Source organism: Furipterus horrens, unplaced genomic scaffold (genome assembly GCF_987537825.1).
Source record: "Furipterus horrens unplaced genomic scaffold, mFurHor1.1.pri manual_scaffold_17, whole genome shotgun sequence".
NCBI classification, from domain to species: Eukaryota; Metazoa; Chordata; class Mammalia; order Chiroptera; family Furipteridae; genus Furipterus; species Furipterus horrens.
In genome coordinates this window covers 109,562,782-109,589,093 of record NW_028327187.1, presented here as the reverse complement: position 1 = coordinate 109,589,093, position 26,312 = coordinate 109,562,782, and the positions used below count along the sequence as shown (strand labels likewise).

The following is a 26,312-nucleotide window of genomic DNA, read 5'->3' as shown; positions in this document are numbered from 1 at the left end:
CCTTTTCATATTTGTAACTTCTTTTTATGAGAATAAGGGACTAAACTCTCATTATACACAATATATTATTTGCTCAATCCTAGAATACACACAAAGAAGCTTCATATCTCTGTGTAAAAACAAATATCTAAGTAGAGTATAATGCATGTTTATATTTATTTTTGTCTTTAGCTTGAGCAGAGTATGTTGTGAAAATATCGTTTTCAAGAGTTACCTAGGGTTAATTCTTTTTCCCCTTCAGTGTGTTTGTGTTATTGATTTCAAATACAATTAAGTACATTTGTTCATTTGTGTTCCAGTTCGGGTCCTTCCCTCCTGTGATTATTATTATTTTTGTATATGAAACATTAACATGGTTTGAAAAGAACTATACAAAAAGATAGGCTAAGTTATCAGATTACTGAGATATAAAGCTATAGTTTTTAACTGTTTGTTCTTTCAGGGAATCATTTAATACTTCACAGTAGAAGAAATATGTGAGTTCCTGCCAACCTATGAGAATTTCTTCCCTCGACTGTTTTTTGCTCTACTTACTGCACAACTTTCTCAGAAGTTCTTTTTTTGATGCCATGTTCTGTGGCTCACATCAGAAGAGGAGTTTGTCTTCATGAAGATTCCTAACATTGGTAATGTGATGAATAAATTTGAGATCCTTGGGGTTGTAGGTGAAGGTAAGTTTAGCATTCCTTAAGTTTTTGGGCAATGTACAATTATAACTACCACCAAAAAGTTAATAATTCAGGTCCTCTTAATTTAATCTATGTCAGTTTAGATATGGGCCTAAGAGTAAGATATTAAAAATAAAATTACTCTCAACTATTATGTCTTATTCTCCAGTTGAAAGTTAATAACATTTTAAAACCTCTTAAAGTTTAATAAGTTAGGGCTTTCTTAAGGCTTCCTTTATTTCATTCTTCTCATTAGGAATCATGGTTTCTTTAGTCAATAAGTTTTTGGTTACATTTTATTTTTCTGTCAGCTAGGCGTATTGTGAATAACTTAAAATTTATTTGTGTTAGTTACATTTTACTTACTACATGGTAAATAAATGAATGAATAACTTCTATTTGTCTTTGGGAATGAAAAACTACATTTTATAAATTCTAAGGCATATTGTAATATCTTTGAAATCAGATGTATGTTATGATCAGTGGCATGTCATGGTCTAATTGGCAGTGTTTTTTCTTTCTTAGTACATAAAATCATGCTTATAATCAATGTTGCTCATTTATTAGATGAAGTATGGTTAAGTCATTTTTTGGAAGTCTTCCTAATTTTTCCTTGTTAGTAATTTTTGCTCTTAACTTAAAGATAACTTTATGGAGATTTCAATAAATGATTCTGTTAATGGGATAAGAGACTATAATTAGTTTCTTAGCATTTATATCTTTAAAACAAATGCTACAAAATTCTATATTTTAGAATTTTCAAATAAATTTTATATTTCAAAAGTTTTAAAAATTTAGCAATGTGAACAGCAAAGCTGTTTTAGATTTTAATATTATGTTATCAAATCCTTTTCAAATAAATAAAAACAATTAAAATACAGTCTAATCATTTGGTGTTAGCTTCAAGGTCTGAGGCTGAAACCATATTAAAAGAACAGATCCTTCTTCACCAGTCAATCCCTTCTTCTTCATTGATACTATGTAAATAAGATTTACTCTTCATATATTATCTATTGTCTGTTTTATAATACCTGCCTTTTTTGTTTGTTGATTTTTTTTCAAAAGTATTACAATTAAAGACTTATGCAATAAATCTAGTGACTGGAGAGGTCTCCTTATTGGGTGTAACAGGGTTGGAATGTTCCAGATTCTGGGTCTAAGTTTTGTGGATCATAACCTTGTTTTCCTTTGTATATCTATAAGTGATCATCTTCTCAGGGATTGGCTCTGATTAACTACAATAAAACTACCAGACTGTTATATAAATCAGAATATGTCAGTTTAAGTTGTAGTTAGAAGCATTATTGCTATATATTTTTTCCTTGTGAAGTACCTAAAGTGCTTTTTGGCTAAGAAATACACATATATATTAAGAAAATTAAAAGCTGTCAAACAAACTACATTCCTGTAGCCTAGACAAGCACATTTTCACCCCGTAGAAAAACTGGCACAAGGACTGGATGATTGCCTGTGATTGTGGAGCTAAGTTGGATGGCTGTAATGGCTGGTCCCATTCTAACTGTGATAATAAGGTTCATGCATCTCCATCAAAGTTGGGAAGACATGTTCTGGTTCCCTAGACTGTTGGAGACTCGTTCCTCAATTTCATGTCCCTCAGGTCTCCTCATAGATGCATGAGGCTTTGCCTGTCTGTTAATGTCAGTGTTCTTGATATTTCTACAAACTTCAGTTATCATACATAACCTTTTGATTCTCCTAATTAGATTTTCAGAGTATAACTTTAACCTCAGTTTTCTGTGTACCTTGCTGTCAACTCTGTGTTCTGCCCCTAAGGAAGTAGTTTATTGACTAGATAATAGGATAAGTAACCCAAAAGGTAGTGATGAATCTCATTAAAATATACCAAACACAGTGGGAGTGCATGGTTATGAATGGCCAGAAATTCTTCGACTGCTCGTAGCCTGTGCCCTTGAATTGACTATAGTGGCAAAAATGTATCAACTTCTACTAGTTATTAATTGGAATACTTATGCCTATACTGTTTTGCCAATCAGGAAAGAGATTCCAATATCCTATAAGAGGATTTAAATGTCTCCTAGGACAGAGAACATATTTGGTAGGCTCCATGCTTGAGATTACTATTGGGAAATCCTTAGCTCTTACATTTTTAGTTTCCTAGAACCTCTTGAATTAATTTTCATTTACTCCTAAAGTTCTTATGCCCAGATATTGTCTACAGAATATTTTAAGCTTAAATTTAAAGATGTCTCAAGTGAAATTTTCTTTAAAAGGAGAAACCTTTAAAGATACATGTTGAAGAAATAGGTTTTTATACTCTTGGATTATAAAATATATATATAATCAATATCCATGCTGTCTCTTTATGTGGCTCAGTGCATTATCACTGCAGAATATTGTCATTTTAGGAATCATTATAACATATATTGATCATAATTGTAAATATAATAGAACTTCAGTTTCTACAAGAGCTGTAGTTTGTATACTACTCTAACTGTTTATTTCTTTTTATTATAGGAGCCTATGGAGTTGTACTTAAATGCAGACACAAGGCAAGTACAAGAAGAAAATATCTTGTGTTTAATTGTTTTGAAACTTATGTAGTGTTCTGTGTATGTAGGCATATAATTAAAACTGTCTGGCTATAATAATGATGTTTATTGATTAGAATTAATATGTGAACCCAGAGAAGGGAGACTACTTTGGGACAAGCTTTATCATGATTAGGTAGTCATTAGTTCTTTGCAATTATGTGTTATTTTTTCAGCTGACCTATGTATAGGTGAAAAGCTATACATTGGAAAGAGAAAAAGTGGTAGAGAAGAAATCAATGTAGTGGTGAACTTATGTTCAGGTATGTAAGAGCAAGGAGGAATTTCATTCAGTCAGTATTTTTTATGTACACCCAAAAACTTACGATGCTTGATGGATCTGAATCCAGATTTTGAAGTGAATAGTGGATAGGTATTTGATTATGAGATACGGCTTAGGATAATAGTATATGATTATGATTATTGGCTGTAGTCAATCACTCTGAACAGCCTTGAAAGGAATCGTGTTACATAGATTATTCGAATATGATAATAATCTCCATTTATTCAGGTAAGTTATTTCAACTTTCCATAGCTGTTGCTCAGTGGTAAGCATATTTTACAAAGAGACTAATATAATGTTGTATGTTAATTACACCTCAGCTGCGTTGGCTGACCTCTGTCACACTCTGAATTTTGTCCTCTTCTGATAGAGTCTTACTATTCAAGAGACTGTGACATCCCATAGTCATTATAGTGAGGAAAGTTGGGATGGGGGCAGGAACCATCAAAATACCACCTGCCATGGCAGACCTAAGGACACAGTGCTCTCTATCCTGAGGGAAATGTGGCTTTGTGTCTTGTCTTCCTCAGTGACCTGAACTATCTGGGCTTAGTACAGATGTGGGGCATTAAAAAGAGACCTGATTCCCTTTGGTGTTGGGTGCCATCTGCTCCCCAGAGCTGTGGCCTCTGAAGTGGAAACAGCTCTATACCTGAGAGAACTTTGGCAATAGGTGACGTCCTTCCATTAAAGGGTGAAAGGGCAGGTGGGGGTGAAGCTTTGCCCAGTGGAACTAAAACAAATGGATTTGATGGTCAAGTGTGACGACATTGTTTTGTTAAACAGTTATAAATGTTCATTGTTTAAAACCTAAAATGTAGCCCAAAAATAAAGCAGGAAATAATCACTGGTAATAAATAGTATTTATTCTCTTGAAAAAAAATATGGCAAGTGTTGAAGTGATAATAATTTTAGCATTAGGTTAAATATTTTTCTATTATAACTAGTCTGAGTATTAATAATCTGGCCTCATGCTACTTTTTGTGTAATTTGTTAAGACCAAAATTTAAAGTTTTTTGTGGTATTTCATAGTGATATAGGTAATTTATGTGTGAAATGAGCTTAACAATTTAGCCCAAGCCATTTAAACTCACAAATCTATCATAACATGTATGTATGTGTATATATACATAAAGATGATGTGATTTTTACATTTGTATTTTTTTCCTATTATACAAAATATTACTTACCTTTTGTATTTAAGTTAAGCTTCATGACAATTGAGGTATATTTGGGTTTTAGCTCACAAATCTGTAATTCAGTGAATTTTGTATTCTTGAAGTTCATTGTTCAAATAATTTTTTGTTGGTAATAGCTGTCTGAAGATCTCTGCCAGTAAATCCTCAAAAAATGGTTTGAATACCATTGGTTCTTGATTTAGGATGATTAGGAATTTAGATGAATAAGTATAATAAATAAACTTAGCATCTTGAATATGTCAGGAAATATTATTGCAGTTTAAAATTAAGCAAATGGGAAGTTCCTTAATGAAATGCGATGCTTTTAATGAGTCACCTTGAGTTACAATAAACTTCTGGGGCTTAAAAAAATAAAATTCCTGGATGGATACTACAAAGGGGAAATAGGTTATTGGTTTCCAAGTCGAATTTGACTCTTATGAACATAATACCTCCGTAGCAAATGGAAGCTTCAGTTCTTAATCTTAGCCCTTGAGTATTAAAACCCACGGTTTTCTGATATACAATATAAATCTTCCTACAAAATTTTCTCTGTTTTTGTCCCACTTCTTCCTGTGACCTTTCCCCCATGCCTTTTTTGACCTTATGTAAGTAAGCTCTCCTTCTGTCTTTTATGTTAAAAAAAGTCTATTAGTTAAATATATTGTTCTTATCTTTCCATATATCTGGTTTATTTGTTTGTTAAAATATGCTTGTTACCTGTAAGAAGAGGTTCGCACTGCACACTGTTAGTGCCAGCAAGGTGGCCCAGAGTGAGTGAAAGTGGATGAGAACAGGCATTTCTGCTCTTAGGAAACCAACTCTGTGAACTTTGATTCCTAGTGGCTATGTGTAGGGCATTTTTGTGTGTGTGTTTATGTGTAGGGTATTTTGAGTTTCAAAGATGAGTAAACCATAGTTTTCTTAACCTTGTATGGCTTATGGTTTGTGTGAAGAGATACTTTAAAAAATGAGATTGCATCTTAAAAAATACCTCTTTTTACTGCCCTTTGCTAAATGAGGGACTTACAGGCCAGCTCTCTAAGTATCGTTGTTTTTTTTCATTTAATGCACATAAAAAGATATCACTGGATGGAAAATTTAAAGTATAAATTAGTGCCTAACTCAGAGTAATAAAAACTTTTTTTAGAATCTGCAGCTGTTTAGTCATGAGACTTGTTATAGTATATTCTTTTTGCAGTCAGAATCAGACCTTCAAATCTTTACCCCATTACCCAAAAATATATAATTTGATGCTTTTTATAAGACTTACCCTTTAGGATAAAACAAATGAATTACCATGAAATTTCATATTATAGTTAAAAATTGATATAATCCATTTTATTGTACCATTATATGTAAAATAATCATGCCTGTGTATTTTGAATACCTTTTAAAAATTTAACGAAGTGCTTATAAAAATGTAGGATTACTTACACATAGGTGTGTGTGATAACATGCATAAATTTGTTCTCTTTTTGAGAAGATTGGCTCTGGGTGTATATATAATTAAATAATTTCTAGCATACTGTATATTTGTTACTGTTTTAATCTGTGTACTGTTGCAAGAAGGTTGGAGGTCATGTTTATAAAAAGATACATCTCATCTTTTGTGAACACAATAGATGTTGGTTTATTCCAGGCCAAAGACCATACTCCTTAGTTCACTGAAATAAATGCTGCCCAACTAAAAAAGAAGAAGATAACAGTACACTCTTTTTGACAGCTTCTGTTTATTGTTATATATACACATTGGCATGTATAATATATGAAAACTCTTAGCAATGACCATTCAGCTATTTATGGCGCTTTGTGACTACTACTCACATTGGGAAGATGTCTGGTTTGGACCTTTACCCTGCAGGTATATATTGCTGATTTTTTAAAAAAAATTTTGCATGTCTACTTTGATGTGCCTGTGAGAGGTTGAGGCATATTTTCCAGCACACTTTTTCTTTGCAGAAGGCCAAAGAGGTCATCCTCTCTGCAAAGTAGGGTGAGTGGAATGGAGTTGAAATAGGGAGATGAGATTAGAACTTGAAGCAAGAGAGGTTGTGCAGCCAAATAGAGAGAGGTGGGAGGGTGACGCAATTGAGCCTAGGACAGGGAAGTGCTGTTTTATGTGGGTCCTTTCCTGTGGCTGGGGTTGAGTTATGAGAAGTTTCTGTTTGTTGTGAAGTAGTATGCACCATATGCTCTTCAGATAGCTAGTTGTACAAAGCCATGAGCTATCCAGTATTAGGGTACAGCCTGTAAGTATTCAATAAATAATAAAGTTGACTTAAATTACAGAACCAAAAGTGAAGGACACTGCAGAGAGCTGTTGTAAAGTAACAGGTCCCTGTGGAGGGGTTAGAGATGATCCCAAAGATTTGTGGCAAAATGGTAAAACATTGGTATCATTTATTTGACTGAAAAACTTAAAAAGGGTGTAAAAGTTTGGGGGGAGAAATAATGAGTTTGGCTTTCATAATAAAGAATCAGGGGAGGAGGTAAGATGGCGGAGGAGTGAGGAGAGGTTGCGGTTTTAGGCTCCGGAGACCCGTCTACAGTTTGGTCTAATTGCAGACAGAACATCTCAGTGAGCAGCTGGACATTGGCGGGAGTTGAGCCAAGGCACTGCTGGATTAGAGAAAATCCATCTGGGAACAACCTGTTTAGTGAGGATAGCGGAGAAAAAGGGGACGAAACGGGATTCCTGACTGGGGCGGCTGCCCGAGCTGTGGCGGGAAGCACACAAAGGATTTTTGGCGACCACAGGCTACCCCAGAGAGGAGTCAGGCAGAGAGCGGATCTCTGCCCGCTGGCAGAGACGGGACTCGACCAAGTGGCATTGGCGCTGAAGGACAGGAGACAGCGTGCTACCGGGCAAGTGAGAACATAATTCTCCTTTATATTTTTCTCTAGTGGATGGTGGAGACGGGAGGAAAGTTTGGGTGTGGTAGGCCGTTCTGGAGGAGCCCAGGCGCAGGGGCGCGCTAATCCACTCCTCAACCCTACCATTGGGTCGCGGGGGCGCACATAGGGAAGTGCTCTCATTCACTGGCCCAGGTGCGCGGGGCCGTGAGTCCAGGCGTCCCTTGGACATTCCCCAACGGACATAGGATCAGTGCCCCAACGGGCACAGGGAGGGCCCACTGAACACGCAGAGGACTGTGCACAGACACCCCTAGACAGCTCCCGTGGGCGCAGGGCCCCAGGCCGGAAAGCAGACCACTAGCGCAGGCTCTGTTTGTGCCCGCCCAGACGGGTGAGGGAAGGCGGGCGGCTGCAGCACGGGAACAGCGAGAGGCGGCGACCCACGGACGCTCGATTCCACTGAGCGCAAGTGTCCCTGGCCCTGCCCTAGGAGGCGAGAGACCAACTCCCGGAGCTCGGCTCAGCGGGACTGAGGGCACGGGGCAGCGTGCGAGCGTGAAAGCACCTCAGCCCGGGGTCAGTGGGAGCTCTCTGGCCGCCTGTGCGGGCAGGGTCACCTTGGCGCAAACGGGGAACCGCGGCGGCCCAGCGAGGGAGGGAGCCAATCCCGGGGAAAGCGCTCGGGCCGTCCGCGCGGGCAGGGTCACCTCGGCGCGAACGGGGAACTGCCGCGCCCCAGCGAAAGAAGGAGCCAATCCCGGGGAAAGCGCTTGGGCCGTCCGCGCGGGCAGGGTCACCTCGGCGCGAACGGGGAACTGCCGCGCCCCAGCGAAAGAAGGAGCCAATCCCGGGGAAAGCGCTCGGGCCGCCCGCGCGGACAGAGACACCTTGGCACGAACGGGGAACCACCGCGGCCAGGCAGCAGTGGGCTCCAACCGCGGGGCAAACTCTCGGGCCGTCAGAGCGCGCAGGGGCTTACGTGCAAGGGCACCTCAACTGGCTACAGCGGGCAGCAAGGTAGCGCGCCGTGCCGGCAACCGCGGGCGCGCACCATAGCGGCAACCGGGTGCGCACACCAGGCCGGCAAAAGAACAAGAACCTCTGACCTGCCACACTAGACCAGCTGCGGACCCAGAAAAAGAAGGCAACACACCAAGGCTAAAACGGAGTAAAAACATCGTTTTTTTTTTTTTTTTTCTCCAAATTTTTTCTCCCAAATTTTTTCTCCCATGTTCTTTCTTTATTCTTAATAATTTCTTTTCTTTCCTTCTTTCTTTATTCTTTTCCTGGGGTTTTTTTGGGGGGGGTTTTGGGGGGTATATATATATATATATATATATATATATATATATTTTTTTTTTTTTTGGTTCAATTTTTTTTTCTCTCTCTTTTTTCTTTCTTCTGTATTCTTTCTTTTCTATCTTTCTTTGTTCCTTTCTTGCTAACCTTTTGGGGTTTTTTGGGGGGGGTTGTGGTAAATTTTTTATTTTCTTCTCTTTCTCTCTTTCTTCTTTTCTTTCTTCTATTTTCTTGGGGATTTTTTGGGGGAGTGTTTTTCCTCCACCTCTTCCAATAATAACAAACTTTATCTCTAACGTGTTGCATATAACCTCTCCTTCTCATCCTTTCTCTTTAATAGTGGTTTATTCGTTTGTGTGTCTAGCTTAGCCCCCCTATTACTTTAAATAATACAATATAATTACTATATAAACCCAAATACAATACAATCCCACTTTCTTACTATACTAAGTATTTTTCTATCCTTTTCTTCTATTTTTCTTAACATACAATGTAAATATTACTAACTGGCTTGCACAGTCTCAACTATTATTAATCTATCAACCCCTCTATCAAAAATTATATTTTTCCTCCCCAAAAACAACTCGTATCTATTCTTCTTATAGTATAAAAGCTCAAATCTCTTTACATTTATATTAATACGGGCTAGTTGGCTAACGATAGCAGGATAGAGTGGGGGATACTTTCTGAGGGTGTGGGTCTCCTGCCTGGGCTGTGTGTTTATGTCTTTAACAGCATATCCACAAAAGAACTCAAGACAAAGCAGATAGAGTGACTCTCAACCAAGTAGCCAGAAGGAAGATCCTATCAAAGAACATCTGAAATATAACCGAACAGCATAAACAAACGACATAAAGGGTAACTGAAGACCATCAGGCTCAGGATATCAAAGAGACTGCACCACTGAAACTCCCAGACCTTCGATAAAGAATATTACACCACAAAGGAGGGAAGTCAAAGCAGACTACCCCCCCAATAAATAAATAAATAAATAAATAAATAAATAAATAAATAAATAAATAAAAACAAAAAGAATCCAACATGGTAAGACGCAAAAATAACCCCTCAATGAAAAGAAAAGAGGAATCCTCAGAAAGAGAGATAGACGAAATAGACATAGCCCAAATGTCAGACATGGAATTCAAAACAATGGTGGTAAAGAAGCTCAATATACTCGACATCCTTAAAATCAACTATGACAACCTTCAAGGAAGTTACCAGCAGCTCCAAGAAAATTACAGGGAACTGGCAGAGAACTACACCAGCATAAAAAAAGACATAGAAATCGTTAACAAGAACCAGGAAGAACTTAAGAATACAATCTCTGAACTGAAAAACACAGTAGAATCAGTCAAAAGCAGACTAAACGAAGCAGAAGATCGGATTAGTGAGTTAGAAGATAATGTAGAGAAAAACTCCCAGACAATACAGCAAAATGAAAAACGATTGAAAAAATATGAACAAGATGTAAGGGAATTACAGGATAGCATTAGGAAAAATAACTTAAGGATCATCGGAATACGAGAGGAAGAAGAAAAGGAACATGGAATTGAAAATCTGATAGGAGAAATAGTGACAGAAAATTTTCCGAACCTGATGAGAGGAAAAGCTATGCAAGTCCAAGAAGCACTGAGAGTTCCAATCAAGAGGAACCCCCAAAAACCCACTCCAAGGCACATCATAGTTAAAATGGCAACATTCCAAGACAAAGAGAGAATCCTAAAAGCAGCAAGAGAAAAGCAGCAAATAACATACAAGGGAGCTCCGATAAGGCTATCAACTGATTTCTCAACAGAAACATTACAAGCCAGAAGGGAATGGTCAAAAATATTTCAAGCAATGAAAAACAAAGGCCTACAACCAAGAATACCCAGCAAGGCTCTCATTCAAAATAGAAGGTGAAATAAGGAGTTTCTCAGACAAAGGAAGACTGAAAGAATACATCTCCACCAAACCAGCATTGCAAGAGATGCTAAAGGGACTGTTCTAGGAAAAAACAAGAGAGGAGAGGAACAGAGGTACAAAGGGAAATGAATAAATACACGTCAATAATAACCTTAAATGTAAAGGGATTGAATGCTCCAATTAAAAGACATAGGGTAACGGAATGGATAAGAAAACAGGACCCACATATTTGCTGTCTACAAGAAACACACCTCAAAACAAAAGATTTACACAGACTGAAAGTAAAGGGATATAAAAAAATATTCCAAGCAAACGGACCGGAAAAAAAAGCCGGGGTAGCAGTTCTCATATCAGACAAAATGGATTTCAAAGCAAGGACAATAAAAAGAGACAAAGAAGGACATTTCATAATACTTAAAGGAACAATCCATCAAGAAGATATGACTTTGATAAACATATATGCACCCAACATAGGAGCACCCAAATACATAAAGCAAATACTAGAAGACCACAAAAAGGATATCAACAACAACACACTCATAGTAGGGGACTTCAACACTCCATTATCAACAATAGACAGATCATCAAAGCAAAGAAACACCAAGGATATACAGGCATTGAACAACACACTAAACCACATGGATCTAACTGATACATATAGAACTTTTCACCCCAAAGAAGCAAAATATACATTCTTTTCAAGTGCACATGGGACATTTTCAAAGATAGACCACATGATAGGTCACAAAACAAGCCTCAACAAATTCAAGAAAATTGAAATCATATCAAGCATCTTTTCAGATCACAATGCCTTGAAACTAGAAATCAACCTCAGAGGAAAAAATCAAAGACACCCAAACTCATGGAGATTGAATAACATGCTATTAAATAATGAATGGGTTAACAATGACATCAAAGAAGCAATCAAGAAATTTCTAGAAACTAATGATAATGAGCACACAACAACCCAAAACCTGTGGGACACAGCAAAAGCAGTCCTGAGAGGGAAGTTTATAGCAATACAGGCATATCTGAAAAGGCTAGAAGAATCTCAAATAAAAAACCTAACCACAATGCTACAAGAACTAGAACAACAACAACAAACAAAGCCTAGGGCAAGAAGAAGGAAGGAAATCATCAAGATCAGAGCAGAACTAAATGACATAGAGACTAAACAAACAATCCAAAAGATCAACGAAACTAGGAGCTGGTTCTTCGAAAAAATCAACAAAATCGACAAGCCTCTAGCCAGTCTAATCAAGAAAAAAAGAGAGAAGACACAAATAAACAAAATCAGAAATGAAAGAGGAGAAATCACGACTGATACCTCAGAAATACAAATGATAGTTTGAAATTACTTCAGACAACTGTATGACAAGAAATTTGACAATCTAGAAGAAATGGACAAATTTCTAGAAACATACAACCTTCCAAAACTGAATCAAGAAGAAGTGGAAAGTCTCAACAGACCAATAACAAAGAAGGAAATTGAAACAGTAATCCAAAATCTCCCGGCACACAAAAGCCCTGGACCGGATGGCTTCACAGGCGAATTCTACAAAACATTCAGGGAAGAACTAACTCCTATCCTCCTCAAACTGTTCCAAAAAATCCAAGAAGAAGGGAAAATCCCAAACTCTTTCTATGAAGCCAGTATTATCCTAATCCCCAAACCAGGTCAAGACACAACAAAGAAAGAAAACTACAGGCCAATATCACTGATGAACATCGATGCTAAAATCCTCAATAAAATATTGGCAAACAGGATCCAGCAACACATCAAAAAGATCATACATCATGATCAAGTGGGCTTCATTCCAGGGATGCAAGGATGGTTTAATATTCGCAAATCAATAAATATAATACATCACCTAAACAGAATGAAAGACAAAAATCACATGATCATATCAATAGATGCAGAAAAAGCATTTGATAAAGTTCAACACCCATTTATGATGAAAACACTCAGCAAAATGGGAATAAAGGGAGCATATCTTAACATAATTAAGGCTATATATGAGAAGCCTGAGGCCAACATCATACTCAGTGGACAAAAACTGAAAGCATTCCCCCTGAACTCAGGAACGAGACAAGGTTGTCCACTCTCTCCACTCCTTTTCAACATAGTGTTGGAAGTCCTAGCCACAGCAATCAGACAAGAAAAAGAAATAAAAGGAATCCAAATTGGGAAAGAGGAAGTGAAACTTTCATTATATGCAGATGATATGATAGTATACCTAGAAAATCCTATAAACTCCACTAAAAGACTACTCAATATAATAAGTGAATTTGGCAAAATAGCAGGGTACAAAATAAATATACAGAAATCCAAGGCATTTCTGTACACCAACAATAAAATAGCAGAGACAGAGACAAAAAAGAAAATACCATTTACTATAGCAACAAGAAAAATAAAGTACCTAGGAGTAAACTTAACCAAAGAGATAAAAGACCTGTACTCTGAAAATTACATAACATTGAAGAAAGAAATTAAGGAAGAAACAAATAAATGGAAGCAAATACCATGTTCTTGGATGGGAAGAATCGACATCATCAAAATGGCCATACTACCCAAAGCAATTTACAAATTCAATGCAATCCCTATTAAAATACCAATGACATATTTCACAGACCTAGAACAAATACTCCATAAATTCATATGGAACCAAAAAAGACCCCGAATAGCAAAAGCAATCTTGAGACAGAAGAACACAGCAGGAGGAATCACAACACCAGATATCAAACAATACTACAAAGCCACTGTAATCAAAACAGTATGGTACTGGCATAAGAACAGACATATAGATCAGTGGAACAGAATAGAGAGTCCAGAAATAAACCCAGGCCTCTATGGTCAACTAATCTTTGATAAAGGAGGAAGGAACATAAAATGGAGTGAGAAGAGCCTCTTTAACAAATGGTGCTGGGAGAACTGGATAGGGACCTGCAAAAAAATGAAACTAGACCACCAACTTACACCACACACGAGAATAAACTCAAGATGGATCAAAGACTTAAATGTAAGCCGTGACACCATAAAAGTCCTAGAGGAAAACATAGGCAAGAAAATATCAGATATCTCACGTAACAATCTCTTCACGGATACATCTCCTAAAGCAAGAGAAATAAAGGAAAAAATAAATAAATGGGATTACATCAAACTGAAGAGTTTCTGCTCAGCAAAAGAAAACAACAGCAAATTGAAAAGGAAACCAACCATATGGGAAAACATATTTGCCAATGACATCACAGACAGGGGACTGATTTCCAAAATATATAAAGAGCTGATACGACTCAACATCAAGAAAACAAACAACCCAATTAAAAAATGGGCAAGGGACCTGAACAAACACTTCTCCGATGAGGACATACAGAAGGTCCATAGACACATGAAAAAATGCTCAACATCATTAGCCATCAGGGAGATGCAAATAAAAACCACAATGAGATACCACCTTACACCAGTCAGAATGGCCATCATCAACAAATCAACAAGCAACAAGTGCTGGCGAGGATGTGGAGAAACGGGAACCCTACTGCACTGTTGGTGGGAATGCAGACTGGTGCAACCACTATGGAGAACAGTATGGAATTACCTCAAAAGATTAAAAATGGAACTGCCTTTTGAACCAGCGACTCCACTACTAGGATTATACCCGAAGAATCTTGAAACACCAATTCAAAAGAACTTATGCACCCCTATGTTCATAGCAGCACTGTTTACAATAGCTAAGTGCTGGAAACAACCTAAGTGCCCATCTGTAGATGAGTGGATCAAAAAACTGTGGTACATTTACACAATGGAATACTATGTAGCAGAAAGAAAGAAGGAACTCCTACCATTTGCAACAACATGGATGGAACTAGAGAGAATTATGCTTAGTGAAATAAGCCAGGCAAAGAAAGAAAAATACCATATGATATCACCTAATACAGGAAACTAAAGAACAACACAAACAACGGAACTAAATAGAACGAAGAGCAGAATAGCAGTCAATAGGGGGGAGGGGAGAGGGAGAGAAGGGGGATAAGTAAGGGAAGGGTTTAATTAAAGAGCCTGTATAAAAGACTCATGGACATAGACAACAGGGAGGGATATGATTGCGGGAGAGGGGGTGGGCTGGGTGGGGGAGAGAAATTGGGGGAAAAGGGGACAACTGTAATTGAAAAACCAAAAAAAAAAAAAAAAAAAAAAAAGAATCAAATGACAGCAGAATGCCAAACCTGATAATACAAAATACCACATATGGAATATCTGCCATGTACTAGGCACTCTGCTAGATGTTTTACATTTAATCCTCACAACATCCCTACTTATTTCTATTTTCCAGGTAAGGAAACTGAGTCATAGAGAGGTTATGGAACTGGGCTAAGATTACGCAGGTGCTCAAGTGGCCTTGATCTGACTCCGGGAAATAGCTAACTTGAGCTTGAGATGAACTGTGAAATGATACGAACCTTCCAAGAGGGAGTGCAGAACAGAGTGAAGGGCATGTTTAAAATTGTCAGACTGAAAGGCCATTTCAAGAGGCCTCTTGAAAGCAAGGAGGAAAGGTTTTTAAAAATGGTATTCGCCAAACATAAAAGGATCTGTGATGATAAGGATTGAGGGGTACATAGATAAAAATCTGGATTGTGCCATTTTCCCCCTTTGAGATTTGAGAGATTGAGATTAAGAGTAGGAAGAAGAGTACATTTGATGAAATATTCACTAGTCAGGAATACCTTTACTTCACCTTATTAACAGGCATTCTTTGGCTGTTTGCTTTTACTTAATATTCACAATTGGTCTTTTGCTATAAGGCTTCATTTTTAGCGAGCATTTTCTTTTTCAGATTAATTTTGTTTTTCCACTAAAAAGCTAAATGATGATTTGGTAACTTTTTTTTTTTAAAGAAAACTATTTTAAGAAGATATTTGAAGAACAGTCAATGAACCATCACCAATTTAACAGATTATTTGTAGTTTTCCATCTCATACCAGACAGTTAATTTCTACTAAAACAAAACAAAATTTTACTTTTTCAGTTTTTTCCCCACAGTAAATAAAACTTAATATTTTTCTTTAGTTTTTAGTTTTAGGTTTTACATGTGAATTGAGTTTTCGAAACAAAGCTTAGAGAGAATCAACAATGAGAAACAATATATGGGATTAATTTTATAATTATATAATTTTGATGAATTTAGTCTGGCATGCATAAATTAACAAATACAAGATAATGTTTTTACTTGATAGGAAGCTTAAAATATAGCTTTGGAGAGGTAAATTTGAGAAAAGATTATAGCTGAAATGATAGTGTGAAACCTTTTCCATTTTTTTTTTCAATTTTCCATGAAAGCCTGCTTAGGAACAGTCTCATGTCAGTAATAAAGAAAAATATCTTTTCATATCATTTTAAAGATCAGTTTGTTGATACCTACAAAGTAGCTTGCTGGGATTGGGATCACATTGAATCTGTAGATCAAATTGAGAAGAATTGACATCTTAGTAATATTGAATCTTCTAATTCATGGACACAGAAATAACTCCATTTATTTAGATCGTTGATTTCTTTCAAAAGTTATGAAACTTTTTTTTTGCATACAGGTCTTGAAAATAATTTGTTAGATTTATACCTAAGTACATCTTTTTCTTTTAGTAATACTGTAAATGGTATTGTGTTTTTAACTTTAAATTCTGATGGTTCGTTGCTGGTATATAGGAAATCAGTTGACTTCTGTATATTAACCTTGTGTCCTGTGACCTTCCTAGAATTGTTTATTAGTTCCAGGAGCTTTGTATTGTAGATTTTTGGGGATTTTCTTCTGCGCACAAAATAGTTTTATGTCTTCTTTCCCAATCTGTATACCTTTTATTTCCTTTTCTTGCCTTATTGCATTTATGACCTCCAATACAATATTGAATCAAGCGGTGAGATGGGGACATTCTTGTATTGTTCCTGAGCTTAGTAGGAAGGCATGCAGTTTCTCACCAATGAATATGATATTAGCTGTAGTTTTTTGTAGATGTTATTTATTAAGTTGAGTAAGTTCTCTCTTACCCTAGGTTGATGGGAGTTTTTATCACAAATGGGTGTTGAATTTTGTCATATGCTTCCCTGCATCAATTTATATAATCATACGATGTTTCTACTTTAGTCTGTTGATGGTGGTAGATTATATGAATTGATTTTAGAATGTTGAATCAGTCTTGTACACCTGCGATAAAACCCACTTGGTGATGGTATATACGAAATTCTTTTTATACAGTGCTTGATTTGATTTTGTTAATCTTTTTTTTTAATTAATTAATTATTTATTTATTTTTAGAGAGAGGGGAAAGGAGAAAGAGAGGGAGAGAAACATCACTGTGTGGTTGCCTCTCACTCACGCCCCCAACTGGGGACCTGACGTGCAACCTAGTCATGTGCCCTGACTGGGAATCGAACCAACGACACTTGGCTCGCAGGCCGACGCTCAATCCACTGAGCCATAGCAGCCAGGGCAAGATTTTGTTAATCTTTGATGAGGATTTCTACATCTATGTTATGAGAGATATTTGTAGTTTTCCTTTCTTTTTATGTCTGTATCTGGTTTTGGTATTAGGGTAATACTGGCCTCATAGAGTGAGTTGAGTGTTCCTCTGCTTCTGTTGTCCGTTGGAGATTATACAAAATAGGTATAATTTCTTCCTTAAATATTTGGTAGAATTCACCAGTGAAACCATCTTGGGTATTTGACTTTTAAAAAGGTTATTGATTATTGATTTTCTTCCATAGATATAAGGCCTATGCAGATTATTTATTATTCCTTGTGTAAATTTTGGTAGTTTATATCTTCTAAGTTATCTAAGTTATCAAACTTGTAGGCATAGATTATTTCATAATATTCCTTTATTATCCTTTTCATGTCCATGTGATTGTAGTGATGACTCCTAATTTCTGGTAATTATAATTTGTGTTTTGTTTTTTGTTAGCCTGGCTAGCGGTTTATCAATTTTATTAATCTTTCAAATAGACAGTTTTTGTTTTCATTGATTTTCACTATTGAGTTCTCATTTTCAATTTCATTGATTAATGCCATAATTTTTATTATTCTTTCCTTCTTCTTGCTTTAGGCTTAAGTTGTCCTTCTTTGTCAATTTCCTAACATAGAAGCTCAGGTTATTGATATTAGGTCTGATTCCTTTTTTTTAATATATGCATTCAGTACTATAAACTTTAAGAACTGTTTTTAACTGCATCATACAAATTTTGATTTGTATTTTCATTTTCATTAAGTTCAAAATATTTTAAAATTCCTCTCGATTTTGTCTTTGACCTATGTTATTTAGAAGTGTGTGGCTTTTTTCCCTGCCTGGTGTGGCTCAGTGGATTGTCGGACTGCAAATGGAAAGGTTGCCGGTTCAATTCCCAGTAAGGGCACATACCTAGGTTGCAGGCCAGGTCCCCAGTTGGGGATGTGACATTGATGTATCTCTAGCACATTAATGTTTCCCTCCCTCTCTTTCTTCCTTCCTTCCCCTCTCTATAAAAGTAAATAAATAAAATCTTTTAAAAAAGAACTGTGTTTTTTAATTTTGAGATATTTTTCTGGCTTTCTTTTTGTTATTGATATCTGGTTTAATTCTATTGACTGTTTTTATTTGCTTCTGTCTTCTCTCCTGTCTTAGCACATCTATTATACTTCTTTTTAAAAAAGGTTTTTAGTTGTCACCCTAGAGTTTGTAATATATATTTACAACTTATTTAATAAGCACACTATCAGATAACGGTTCTGCTTCTCGGGTAGTACAGGTAGCTTATATATACCAGAATTTTCCCAATTTCTTTCTTTCATCCCTTATAACGTGGATGTCATTCATTTCACTTATCCATATGCTATAATCAGTGCATACATTGTAAGTATTATTACTTTGAACAGTTATCTATTACTTCAGAATAGGAAAAATAGATTTTATTTTACCTTTATTCTTTCTCCAGTGCTCTCTTTTTCTTTACATAGATCTGACTCTCTGACATACCATTTTCCTTCTCTTTAAAGAACTTTTGAAAACGGGTTTTACTATCCAGGTCTATTGGTGACAAATTCGCTTAGTTTTTATCTGAGAAAGTCTTTATTTCTCCTTGACATTTGAAGAATAATTTTACTGAATACTTTTAGGTTGTTTTTTCTTTTTTTTCCAATGCTAAATATTTCAACTCATGGCTTCTGACAAGAGGTCAGATGTACTTCTTATCATTTTCTCTATACGTAAGGTATTGTAAGGTATTTTTCCCTCTGGCTTTCATGATTTTTTCTTTGTGTTTGTTTTTCTGTAGTTTGAATATGATACGTTTAGGTGAAGGTATTTTGGTATTTATCTTGCTTGGTGTGCTCTCAGCTTCCTGGATGTGTGGTTTGTTGCCTGTCATTGATTTTAGAATATTCTTGGCCATTATTCCTTCAAATATTTCTTCTCCTTGGTCTCATTCTTTTCCATCTGTTATTCCAGTTATACCTTTTGTAATTGTCCCGTAGATCTTGGATATTTTGTTTTTCTTTTTAAAATTATTTTTTCTATTTTTAGTTTGGGAATTTCTATTGACATATCTTTAAGTGTACTGATTCTTTCCTTCGCTGTATACAATCTACTGATAAATCCATTAAAGGAATTATTCATTTTTATTATAGTTTTTTATTTCTAGCATTTTCTTTTAATCTTTCCATTGAGTTGTATATGCTTACATTACCCATCTGTTTTTGCATGTTTTCTACTTTTTTCCATTAGAGCTCTTAAATTATTGCTGATAATCCTCAGATCAGTGCCATATCTGAGTCTGGTTCTGATGCTTTCTTTGTCTTTTCGTACTGTTTTTTCTTGCCTTTTAGAATGCTTTTTGGTATTTTTTTTACAAGTTAGATAGGATGTATTGGCTAATAGGAATTGAACTGAGGTAAATAGTGCTTTAGTATAAGGTTTTACATTAATTTGACTAGGTGCTGGGCTCTGTTTAATATTTGCTATAAGTGCAGGTGCCAGAGGCTTCAGTTTCCTCTGATGTCTGTATTTTTTCTTTATTCTCTCCCATGTTGTCTTTGGCTTTCCCTATGAATTCCTTTTTAAATAGAGTCCTTTTTTTTGCAACTCTTTCACTTGTAATCTGTTGTTACTGTACTGGGACACTGGATGTGTGTGCGTCGGGGGGGTGTTCTATAAACTTAGGACCAAATCTTAGTCTTTTGGTGGGCCTGAGTCCTGGACTGCAACTTTTATTTCTTAGTCTTGCCCCCCACTTACCCTCTTGCTTTTAAGTGAAGCGAGAAGGCTATATGGGGATATTGTTGACTGCTTTCCCCTCTCCCAGGACAACATATAAGGTCTGGTCAATTTTACCTTGGAGCATTAGCTTTTGTTATGGATAACATTCTGGGACAGTTATTCCCCGTCCCACCCTGCGTATTTCAAAAACGGTTATTTTCTCCTTAACCTTACCCAAAAGGGAGAAGGTTTTTATTAGATCTTCACCCTGGGTGCATTTCAAAATTGTTAGTTTTCTTTCCCTCTCACCCAAAAGGGGAGGAGAGCATTCTTGGATCTTTACAGTCAGAACCTGGTGAGGTTCCTGGAGGTAAAGCCAGAAGAATGTGGAGGCCCTCCTAAGATTCGGCCCCTAGGATTTCTTACTTGCAAGCCTTTATCAAAATTACTGTGTAAGTTTTCTTACTAGTGATTGATTACTCTATCACTTTCTGCTTCAGGTAAGCTGATATTGGATGTGAGTCTCTATATTTGCCTCTCTCCAGAGTTCAGGAATTCAGTTTGTCCTGTGTCCTCGATACTCTGATAAAGCCTAGGAAGAATTGTTGATTTTTAGTTTGTTCAGGTTTTTTTGTTGTTGTAAGGACAGGAGTGACAATATCTAAGTACTTCACGTATTGGAGCTGAAATATGAAGTCTTACAATTATATTTTAAAATTGGGAATATCTTGTCCAGTTTAAAAATAATGTTCAGCAAGAGGCTTTTAAGTTTCCTATGAACCATTTGCTTAGCTGAAATGACTCATTCTCAGTTATTTTCATCCCTTTGAATCTCAAATCTATATATTTTCAAAGTGCTTAGTAAGAATTTTTTCAGAACAAAATATATGAAAAATTGAAGAACTTCACGTAGTTCTAGAAAATGCTAATAACTATTCTAAATTAACCAGAATTATTCACTTTCTACCCCTCCTGCCCCCTCTCCCCACTGCACTATTTTTTGTTTTATCTTATACCATCTATAAAATATGTGAAAGAAGTTTGGGGGATTACTTTCTTTAACCGTCACTTATTATTTTACCCCACTTATTATTTTTTTTTTTTGGTTTTTCAATTACAGTTGTCCCCTTTTCCCCTAATTTCTCTCCCCCACCCAACCCACCCCCTCTCCCGCAATCATATCCCTCCCCGTTGTCCATGTCCATGAGTCATTTATACACGTTCTTTGACTAAACCCTTCCCTTACTTATCCCCCTTCTCTCCCTCTCCCCTCCTTACCCCACTTATTTTTGAAGAAGTAACTCAATTTTCTAAGGTGCTTTGAAGTCTTTGGAGACTAAACACTGTTTAAATTTGAAAAACTAATAAGAATAAATGCCTAAGTCTTATGCTGCCAACGGTTTGTTTTCAACTAATCTTGAAGAATGTAGTAATTATAAACTATAGGTCTTGGTGACTTTAGCTTAATAGTATTACTTGCAGAATCTGTATGATAGAGGACTGTTTGGCTCAACTGTGTTACTAAAGCAACCGGGAAAGACTGTGTGTACTTTAAAGTGTTATAATTTAATTACTTACTAAAAAATTGCAGTTGGGGAGACCTCAGTTCTTATCCTTAGAGAGCAGTTGTAACCAACCTTGGGAGATGGAGACATTGTAAATTACATTAATCTTGCCCCTTTTGATATTTTATTTTAAGTTTTATATTTCTTGCTGAATCTGTGAGGAACAGCCATTAAGACAAGAAAAATTAGCTGCATGGTATTTCAGGTTGCTTATTAGTTGGAAAATTCATGTTATGTTTAAGAAATATTTTCATGTTTTAATTTTTCTAATTGTTTAAAATTAATATCTTTGGGAATTAAAGATTATTTTGAAGAGGGAGAATTAAAAGAGTAAATGTTATGAATATGTTAGTATACTAAATAACATTTATTTTAAAAAGTGATGAGTTGATGTTGTATTGAAAGGATTTGGTTGAAAATAATTATTTTTTGCTATGTAATAATTAGTTAGGTGCAGTTTGTTTTAAGGTACGATCCATTTGTCTAGCATAATCTGAATTTAAGCCAGAAAGCTTTCCCTGGGCTTTTTCCCAGAGACACTTTTTACAAAGAAATAGGGTTGTTGGGATGAAATAGAAAAAGAAGAGCAGGTCTTCAGTAGTGGCACAGTTACGTGTTGTGCCAGGTTCTAACCACTCTCAGTAGATTGGTGGGTGGTATCAGTGTTGCTCTTACTGAAATTAAAAAAGAAAAAGCCCTAGATATATTATAATGATATCCTAGAAGAAACCCACAAATGAACACAGTATATTGGTATTTTAGTCTTAACCATAAAGCTTCCATGTGCTGAAAATTCAACTAAAGATTGGTCCACATTCAGTAAGTACGTTTTTAATTTGAGGCTCCTGTTGGTAGGAATCTGACTTCCAACTCCCAGATAAAAAGGGAGCAGCAGCTCCTCTCTCTCTCTCTCTCTCTCTCTTTTTTTTTTTTTTTTTTTTTTTGTTCTGAGCTTGCTACTTCCTGCAAAGTAGGATGGCAGCTACCCTTACAAAATGCTGCTTTATGCACAACAGCTTTCAGGACCACAGTACCAGCAGTGACCACCTGTTCTCCTCTTTAGAGTCTCAGGACCGATCCCACAATTCTTTATCTCCTCTTTTACTTTTTGTCGCCACCAAAACCCACTGGCTGCACATTAGCACAGAGTCCTCATCCTTGCACCGCTCTGTACATCTCTCAATCGCATTCTCTCCCCTAGAGCTCCTGAACTGTCATTAGTAATTTCTCCATTGCCTCCATCTTGCCCCAGCCTCGCAGTACACTCTGGCTTTTTGTCTCTGGGCTTCTGTGTTGTTGCCATGTGGGCATCTGAGGTACCTCCCTCTGGCACCACTTTGCTACCTCTGCCTAACTACCTGGTAACCATGCTGCCTGCCTTTGAGCTCCTTGAGTACAGTGATTTCTTCCCTCTTCAAATTTTTGCCCATGCTGCTTCCTTGCATTAATCTCTGTTAATGCCTATTTGTTTCCTTCTTGGGACTTACTTACATTTGCAATTGTATATTCACTTACTTTGCCGTTTTCATTGACTCTAAGGTATGTATTTCCCCCCACATTTCTGAAATTGGGGCACATGTTACAATGGATGCTTTGATTGCTTTTTGAATGGTAAGTAAAATAATTGTTTATCTTACAGTCGACTGTGCCTTAGAATTAATGAAATACTGCATTTAATTATGTCCTGCCCAGTTGATTATGAGTTCCACAGGGATTCTCTTTTACTCACCAATAAGAACCAGTGTCCAGTACAGTACCTGGCAGCTAGGTAGCTACTGAATAAATATCATTATGTATTTGGCCCTAATATATCAGAAGATGAATTAGTCAATATATACATGTGGGTTTTTAATTCAGTTTCTGTTTTTGAGTCCTTTATCTTTGGAGATTTTTTTAATTTAGTACTCTGAAGGAGACTTTTAGATGTGTCAATTTTGTTCCCCCATTTACATAACTTGTGCCATTATCAATATATGTACATCCTTATTTAAGACTATTTGCTCACCATGTATGAAAATGAATGCACATAAACTTTTATCAGTTATCAGCAGTTGTCTTTCATTAAGGGGAAGAATGAAGAAGGATACCAAAGAATAGCAGACTTATAAACTTTAGACAGTTTTGAGTGTTTGAACTTTTTCATTTTACGTCATCCTACAAGGAGTACAGTAATTGGCATGCGTATTTCACTCCTTTTATTTTTTTAAAGATTTTATTTATTTTTACAGAGAGAGGAAGTGAGGGAGAAAGGGAGAGAAACATCAATGTGGGGTTGCGTCTCGTGAGCCCCCAACTGGAGACCTGGTCCGCAACCCTGGCATGTGCCGTAACTGGGAATCGGACCAGCAACACTTTGGTTCATAGCCCAGTGCTCAATCCACTGAGCCACACCAGCCAGGGCCACTTCACTCCTTTTAAGTGAAAGAAAGGCAAACAGGCAACATGAATGACTGTAGTGCTTTAGACCAACTCCTAAAGAGGGTTCAAGTTTACTTCAGTGCTTGAGGGAAAGTGTGGCCTCAGTTCTTTTCATTTTCTGAATCCTGTTACTAAGGACAGCAGTTGAGTCAGCCTGGGATGATGAGCATTTTGTCTTTTGTAATACTCGACAGCCTTGTCGTGAAAACATCTACTATGATAGTCCTTCCTGATCTCTTATGTGCACTTCTGGGCCTTGCAGATCATATTTGTGCCTGTCCCCACACTCTTGTACCTAGTGAACATATTCTATGTGGTACAAGAGGAAGAGAAGTTGAACAAGAAAGAGGAGGAACTCAAAGTTGGCCAAACCGAAGGTGTCAGTGTAGAGATGCACTTGCAGGGAAAGTAAATCAAGAAGTTCAAGCATGGCATTGAAGAACATGGCAGAGTGACAGTGAAAGGGGCCTGCCATGAACCTGTGCCATTAGTATCTTCTTTAAGCCTGTCTTTGAGGTGGCCTTCCTGCTGAACCATGGGTTCAGCCTAAATGCAGTTTATACTTGCCAAAGGGGACCCAATCTTGCCTGTATCAGGTGGACTGCTTCCTCTCTGATCCCACAGAGAAAAGCATCTTTGTCCTTTTCATGCTGGTGGTGTCTCTGGAGTCTCTTGACTTGAACATTATCAAACCATTCTCTGCCTTATTCAAGGGTCTTGAGGACCATGGGAAGGATCTGGAGAGTGAGACTTACCACGATTAATCTGGTCAGCCAAGCCCCTCCAATAGCTCCTCAACTCTTCCTCTGTCTACCACCTCCACTCCCAGGGAGAAGGTGGTTCCTGGGAACAGAAACAGTTAGTTCTTCCTGCCATAGTTATAACAAACAAGGAAGTGAGCAAAACGGTGCTAATAACAGCACATAGCAAGATTGAATGGGGCAGGCAGGAAGCACCATCTCTAACTCAGATGTACAGCCTTTTGATTTCCCTTATGCGAAGCAGAATTCTTAAAAAACAGAAAACAAAAACCAAAATACTCTAGCTACTAGACATTAGCCATTGTAGACCAGCAGCCATTCTGCAGAGCCAGCAGTCATGCCAGCAGCAGTGTAATGACCTAGAGCTCTAGCTAGACACACATTTGAAAGCATTACAGTTCTGCTCAATTGTTAAAGGAAAGGAAGGTGCAGTAGAAAGTGTGCTTTTGTTCCAGTGGAGGTGGTACTCAACAAGCTCAGTTGCCAGGCTTAACAGACACAAAGACATTAAACTGCCAGGGCTCTTTTGCGATGTCTGGGATAGGAGGATGGAGAGTGATTAACAAAGATACATGGCCCTGGTTGCTGTGGCTCAGTGGATTTGAGCATCAGCCTGCGAGCCAAGTGTCGCAGGTTCAATTCCCAGTCAGGGCACATGACTAGGTTGCACGTCAGGTCCCCAGTTGAGGGCACAAGTGAGAGGCAACCACGCAGTGATGTTTCTCTCCCTCTCTTTCTTCTTTCCCTCTCTAAAAATAAAACAAACAAGCAAATAAATATATATAAAAAAACAAAGATACATGTTGGTATTTAAAGTGGTTGCCTCAAAAAAATTTACATTCTAAATAAAAGTTATACTAGGTGATACATAAGTAAGGCCTTTTTCTCTCTCATACTTCCCTTGAAGGGTTCAGTGTATGTGAAAGTGATAGATATTTGCCACATATTGGTGCAAACAGATGCAATATAAACTCATCAACATAGATTTTAAAATAATGCACACACAGTGTTCAAATTTGAGCCGCCTTCATGGATTTTGTGGGCTGGGCACAAATGATGTTTTTGTTACATAATTCCTACTGTGATAGTAAAGCACTCTTTCTTTTCCTAACCACCTCTCCGCCCCCCCACCAATGTTTCCTATTATGGATACTGGTTCTGTTCCTTACGACGTTTTTCTGTTTCGTAGAAAAATGTCACGAATGATTTCCTTTTCTGAAATATAACCATTGATGCTTGAATGATAGAATTTAGTACAGTATACAGCACTCATGATGTAAGAAACTTAAATATTTAGAGCTGTACTATTAAAATCTTCTCACATGAATGTTGCAGTGACTAATAGTTCTTTGCTTTATTTCACTTAATAAACGCTATTTAACAGTATTTTAGAACTTGTATTCTGTTATGAGTTTGGTAGTCTGTGTTTGGGGATGACCAATGTTTTTGATGTTTGTAATAAGATCTTATTTGGAATTCAAGATAGGTTGGAAGAGGTTTGAGTATAACCCATGTAACTAATTTGTTTGAAATATATACTAAAAAAAATCTAAGCATTTCTTCAAATGCCCTTGTTAAAGCTCTTCA

The 26,312-nt window shown here is 36.9% G+C and overlaps 1 protein-coding gene and 1 pseudogene across 2 annotated transcripts in view; both read left to right on the top strand.

Annotated features, from left to right (window-relative positions):
- Positions 1–454: 454 nt before the first annotated feature.
- The window catches only part of CDKL5 (cyclin dependent kinase like 5), a 109,981-nt gene continuing 84,123 nt past the window's right edge, over positions 455–26,312 (top strand). For both annotated transcript variants that reach the window (XM_090264458.1, XM_090264457.1), the window contains exons 1-2: positions 455–671; positions 3,165–3,199. In XM_090264458.1, coding sequence (XP_090120584.1) covers positions 608–671; positions 3,165–3,199 — 99 coding nt within the window. In that variant the 5' untranslated portion in view covers positions 455–607. The remainder of the gene's footprint in view (positions 672–3,164; positions 3,200–26,312) is intronic.
- LOC149991810 (gap junction alpha-1 protein-like) lies at positions 23,989–25,088 on the top strand (annotated as a pseudogene).